We start from the raw sequence: 6000 nt of genomic DNA on the forward strand, positions 1-6000 counted from the left end.
TTGTTTTCTAATGGAGGCACTGGGGATTGAACCCAAGACCTCGCGCATGCTAAGCACCTGCTCTACCACTGAGCTATACCCTCACCACCTCCCAAAGCTTATTTGCACACCTCAGCCTTGTGAAGCAGCCATTACTGTACTCACTCTGTGGAGAAGGCCGGAGTGACTTAGTCAGATTTGTCATATGGGTCAGACCAAGGCAAGGCCAAATTTCAGAACAACGAGGCTCCTTCTCTAGAATTTCTGAGCCCCATGACTAAGCGCAGTTGTCACTTCTGCAACACAACGCTGAGGACATGGGCCAGGTGTCTCCAGGAATGAAATGTAAGTAAAGAAGGAAAGGAATTTATGTAGTTTCTAAGAGCTAAGGGAGAGTGATTGTGGAATAAATCCTGAGAGGTTGTTTTTTTTTTAATTAAGTTATAGTCAGTTTACAATGTGTCAATTTCTGGTACTGGGAGGTTTTAAGATGAGGAAAAGGATGAAGTCAGGCAGTGACTCCCATGGGTCGGGGGCGGGGGGGGAGGTGGTCACTGACCCTGAAGCACCATTTCCTCAGAGTCCCAGCCTGCAGAACATGTCACAAATACAGGCTCCGCACTGGCACAAGGCTTGATGAATGAATGCATGATAAATGGATGAGTACATAGACATTTCTCAAACATCTCATGGAAAGTCACTGCTTTCAGCCCACATATCTGGAAATAAAACCCCAGCAGAAGAGTTTGGGGCAGTGGTGCCTGCAAGATGGGCAGACAGCCAACCTGTCCTGGGCTGAGCCACATTAACCATTTCTTTGCCCTCACATGTAGAGAGAAACGCCTGGAGAGTGGTGATCGGGTGAGGGCTGGCACCACCCTGGATGAGATCTGGCTTCACATCCTGGACCCCAAAGACTCAGACAAGGGCAAATACACCCTAGAGATAGCAGCTGGGAAGGAAGTCCGGCAGCTCTCAACCGATCTCTCAGGGCAAGGTGAGCTTTCTGCCCGTCTGCCCTCAGTGAAACCTATATAGAAAACCCCATGGTCTTTTACAGGGACTCCCATCTCCCCACCCAGTCCTGGCACTGCCCCAGGAGAATGCTGGAATGGAGTCCCCATACCTGCGGGGGTGGGGGTGGGGGGGTGCAGATGCCCTGACGCTCCTTTTCCCCTTTTCCTTCTCACAGCTTTTGAGGACGCCATGGCCGAGCACCAGAGACTGAAGTAAGTTCCCTCTGCATTTCTCAGTGTGAAGCAAGACCCTTGGGTACACGAGCACAGGACCCCTTCCTGGGAGGCCAGCCAGCCCCACCATTTCCCTGTCACCCCCTCACCTTCGCCCGGGCAGGACTGTCCTTTAACAGATGGAACCCCAAGCCTTTTTCCCATTTGTGTTTTTCAGAGCCCTGGCCATCATCGAGAAGAGTAAGTCCAGCCATATTTCTATTGTTTCCATTTCTGAGTTTGGGGCAGCTTCCAAGGAGTTCGTGCCTCCTGGCAGGTGGCTGGAGTCCTGGTTCCCGGTGGGGTCTGTGTGGCTCTGGGCTATCACAGAGATGCCTGGAGCCCTGGGTGGTGGCAGCACGAAGATTAGGAGTCCCGGAATACCTGAGACCATGGGTGTGGATGCACCCAGCGTGGGCCTGGTGCTGGGTAGGCACATGGGCGACGTCAATAAGACCCCAAAGGCAGGGGACAGACAGAACCCAGGCTGGGCTGGACTTTCTGAGTGTCTCTGGGAGGGGACGACTTTAAGCTAAAGCTAGTTCTGGCTGTCAGAGCACTGGAACCTCATCTAACGCAGGGCACAGCTTCTGAGCTGCCTGGGGGTACCGCCAAGTCCATGCGCTGGATTTCACCGGGTCTCCCCCAGCCCGTTCTAAACCACGCAGTTCTAGGAGGCTGGCTTTCTGGTCCCACGGACCCAGCGGGTCAATGTAGGACTTTCCATGTGGGAAGGACTCCCGGCAGCAGAGCAGAGCAGCCCCGGACAACCTGACAATGGGGAAGGAAACTGACGCACTGTGAGAAACAGACCTGGAACCCCGCTAGCTTAGGGCCTTTTGTGGAAGAGGAAATTCGCCCTACATGGCGTCCTGTCCCTGAATGTCCTCCCCTGGCAGGAAGTGCAGGCCTCGGCGTCTGTAACTGAGATCTAGAAAGGGGCTTTCAGGATCTAAGTGCATTAGGAGCCCTCGCAGGGGGCGTGGCCACCATGGGGGGAGCTCAGCCCAGAGACCGCCCTGGTCATTACACCACTGGCTAAACACTTGCCAATCGCTCCTCATCCTGGAATGCCCTGGACAGAATGCCCCCTCCAGGACCCTAACAGACCAGGTCTGAACTCACCGTATCTGGTTGGTGGGACTTGTGGAATTGAAAGTCAAGGGAAACGGATCGTAGCACTCCACTGTGAAGGGCCTGGTATACATTTCTGCCCACAACAGCATCCATCTCTGGGTCTTCCCCACCTTGGGCCCCGTTTCAGGGTCCTGCTCCCCTACATCTGTTGCACAGCTAACACCCCCTTCCGGCTTTTTGCATGTCCCTGATCCATGGTCTAGAGTCCTTTCCCAAACCTTGATTGTGGCATACAGAAAGTATATAGACTTCCTACTCAGTGACTTGCAGCCACATTCTCTTGCTGCCCAACCGCCATGGCCACCAGGTCCCCCTTGGCCAGAGTCAGGTCCCAAAAGCTTGCTCCCTTAGCTGGTTTGTCACACCTATTATGAGCCTTTTGCAAGTTTAAGGCTCAGAGGATCATATTTACCTTCTTCCCCAGTTCCCAAGGAGAGGGCACCTCACTGTCACCTCTAGTTATCACCAATCATGACAACAAACTCAAGTCAATGACAGAAACACGTTATGTTCCCTATCCTGTGTTTACGAAGGCAAGGAAATACGTAATACAAGTTTTAAGATTTCCACCCAAAATGACAAAAATAGGAAAAAGAAGCATTGCTTAAAAATAAACCTCAACTCTGTGGAACCGGCTTGGGGGAAGCAGCCGGTGGGAAAAACCTTCATCACGGAGGGTCTCATTTTTCCCTTCCAGATCGTGCCAAAGTGGTGAGGGGCCTGCCAGACGTGGCCACGATCATGGAAGATAAGGTACTGACAGTCCTCAGCCTACAGCCAGCAGTCCCACGTGGGTTCCCTCCTTTGTCCCTCAAAGAGCACCCAACAATGAAGCACTGTGGATTCCGGAGCCAAAGGGGCTGGATCCACCCGAGTCTGGCCAAGTGACCTCACCTCATTGGTCACGTGCAGTATGAAAGAAGGACACTGAGCCTGGGGTCAGGCCCCCGGGGGTGCTCGCCCAGCTCTACTCCATCTCTCTGGGCAGCTCTGGGTGTCATGGACTTCTGTTTGTGAACTTCAGTTTCCACAGGAGTTTGACTAAATGATCCCTAGAAGCCCCTTCAGTACTGCAATTATGCGAGTCTAATATTCCAGAAAATGATAGCTCACATTTCTATGTTGTTTACTTTGTGCTAGGCACTATTCCATTCTTTAAGCATCAAGGCAACCACATGAAATTGTGTGTTATCACAAGAGGCCCTTTAAGCTGAGGAAACTGAGGCCCAGAGAGGTTAAGGGACTTCCCTAAGGTCACACAGCTTAAAGGAGCAGAGCTGAGATTCACATCCAGGCAGCCCAGCTCCAGGCTCTGAGTATTTGATCACTACACTAGAGTGCTCTGCGTTGAGCTTGTTCCAGAATTTTCAAACTCAATTCATAAATCTTTATGTTAAAGCAATATAGCCTTATTTGCATGGTAAAATTATAATGAAATATACAACTGAAAGCAATAAATGGCAAAGTTCAGGCCGTTCTGGGGCAGGTGATTGCTAGAGTAATAATGGTCTGAAATTCTAATTAGTAAGTAGTCAGAAAAGTTGAGGATGGAGGATGTGGGGATAAAGAAAAACATCTCCCTTTAGTGTTATTACTTTATGGGTTACAATAAAACACACATGATGAATTTATCACAAGGCGCAACTAATCCTAGGGGCTCCCTGGGAGAGTGAAGGTGAGTGCCAATGGGGATTACAAGGAGATAAGACTGAACGTTCCCTTCCTGTCCCTTCAAACAGACCCTGTGCCTGACCTGCGTCATCTCAGGAGATCCTACGCCCGAAGTCTCTTGGCTGAAGAATGACCAGCCTGTGACCTTCCTTGACCGCTACCACATGGAGGTGAAGGGGACAGAGGTCACCATCACCATCGAGAGGGTCACCAGTGAGGACAGCGGGCGCTACGGCGTCTTTGTCAAGAACAAATATGGCTCCGAGACGGGCCAGGTCACCATCAGCGTGTTCAAGCATGGGGAGGAGGTCAAGGTGCTGGAGATGTGACGGACGGGTTCAGGCACAGCCCGAGGTCTGGTCTGCATGGGCCAGTAGGGCCAACCAGTGGGTCATAGACTGGCACAGGCCCCTGGGTTGAGTCAGGGGGAAGGGAACAGGGTGGAACCTAGGACATGGGAGTGGGGTGAGTCGACACACCGAAGTGGAGAAGTAAAGACCTTGCTGGGGTCCTGAGAGGCCTCCAGAAGAGCAGGGTCAGCCCTGGACTTGGAATGGGTGACCTACATGCAAAACTGTTTCAACTCTAAACTCTGTGAGCCTTGCCTTTCTCATCCATCAAATGGGAATTCTTACTCCTAGGGAGTGTTCATGAAAACCCTTTAAAGCCATGCACCAGTGGTTCTCAACAAGAGGAAATTTTTATCTCCCAGGGGACATTTGGCAAAGTCCAAATTTTTGGTTGTTAGGGCTAGGGGTGTCCACTGGCGTCTAGTGGGTAGAGGCTAAGGATGCTGCTAAACACCACAGCCCCCTCATCGACAGGATCATCCAACCCCAAATGGCCGCAGCACCAAGGTTGATGAGCCCTGCCAGAAACTGACGCATCACAGCATCCCTCCTTAGGATACTATATTTTCCATCCGCTGAAGTTCAACAAACATGCATGTGAAGTCCAGCATGTGCCAAGTGGAGGATGGCCTTGGGAGCACAGAGATACATAACAGGCAGGCTCCGCCCTCAAGAAGGCCTCAGTGCAGTAGGAGAGTCAGACCTGGGTGCAAATGATTCCAGGCCAAGTCAGATGACAAGGATCATAAAACAGGTCCAAATAAAGTTCCACTAGTGGTCAGAGGCAGGAGACAGGTGTTCTTCCCAACTAGGGGCGTTGGGCCTTAAAACATCTTCATGGAACTAGTAGAACCGGTGTTGGACCCTGAAAAATGAGTCCGATTTGGTGATGGTCACAGGAGGAGGAGATTTCAAGGGCAGGGAATGTGAGAGCAAAGATGAGGAGGCAGGGTAACGTGCCTAGGCAGCCTTGGGTACCAGGCTGGAGAGCTGGATGAGTTCAGGTCCGCTTCCAGCTCAGGGCCTCTGCCAGCATGACAGACACTGGTTGGCATTGCTTGATGGACCCCAATACAGAGCTGGGTGTTTCGCCACCCTCCAGTTTCCTTTTTTTTTTTTTAAATAATATTTGGAGGGGTGGGGTTTATAAAGTGATAGATGTTTGTGGTACAATTTTGGAAAACCCTGAAAATTATGAAGGAGAAAATAAAAATCATCTCTACGCCCAACACCAGAACATAACACCCACCTCTAGTTTCTGAAATGGCTTCCGAATTTAAAGATAAAATGAATCACTGCTCCATCCACCACCTACACATGCATCAAGGCGTGATGGGTAATTTATATCCCCAGTAGCTCCTGTTCCAGGCTGCAGGTGCAGTCAGGCCACATGTTCAATGAGGGGGACGTGGGGTTGCCAGGAGGCTAGGGGACCTAACCATGCCCTGGCTGACAAGAAATATGGGGAATTGGGCAGGTCTTGAAAGCAAATACACCCAGACTTGAAGCCATGCACTCACTATGTGATCTTGGACATTTTTTCTTCTTTCTCTGGGCCTTGATTTCCCATCTATAAAACAAGAAAGCTGAAAGATCTTTTTTTTTCTTTTACTATATTTTTTATTAAAGTATAG

General features: G+C 50.7%; 1 protein-coding gene across 1 annotated transcript in view; it reads left to right on the top strand.

Annotated features, from left to right (window-relative positions):
- Positions 1-5608, top strand: part of MYOM3 (myomesin 3) — a 44177-nt gene extending 38569 nt beyond the window's left edge. The window contains exons 33-37 of the mRNA XM_006197069.4: positions 813-976; positions 1172-1208; positions 1387-1409; positions 3043-3098; positions 4085-5608. Coding sequence (XP_006197131.1) covers positions 813-976; positions 1172-1208; positions 1387-1409; positions 3043-3098; positions 4085-4345 — 541 coding nt within the window. The 3' untranslated portion in view covers positions 4346-5608. The remainder of the gene's footprint in view (positions 1-812; positions 977-1171; positions 1209-1386; positions 1410-3042; positions 3099-4084) is intronic.
- Positions 5609-6000: the final 392 nt, after the last annotated feature.

The sequence above is a fragment of the Vicugna pacos genome, chromosome 13, assembly GCF_048564905.1.
Source record: "Vicugna pacos chromosome 13, VicPac4, whole genome shotgun sequence".
NCBI classification, from domain to species: Eukaryota; Metazoa; Chordata; class Mammalia; order Artiodactyla; family Camelidae; genus Vicugna; species Vicugna pacos.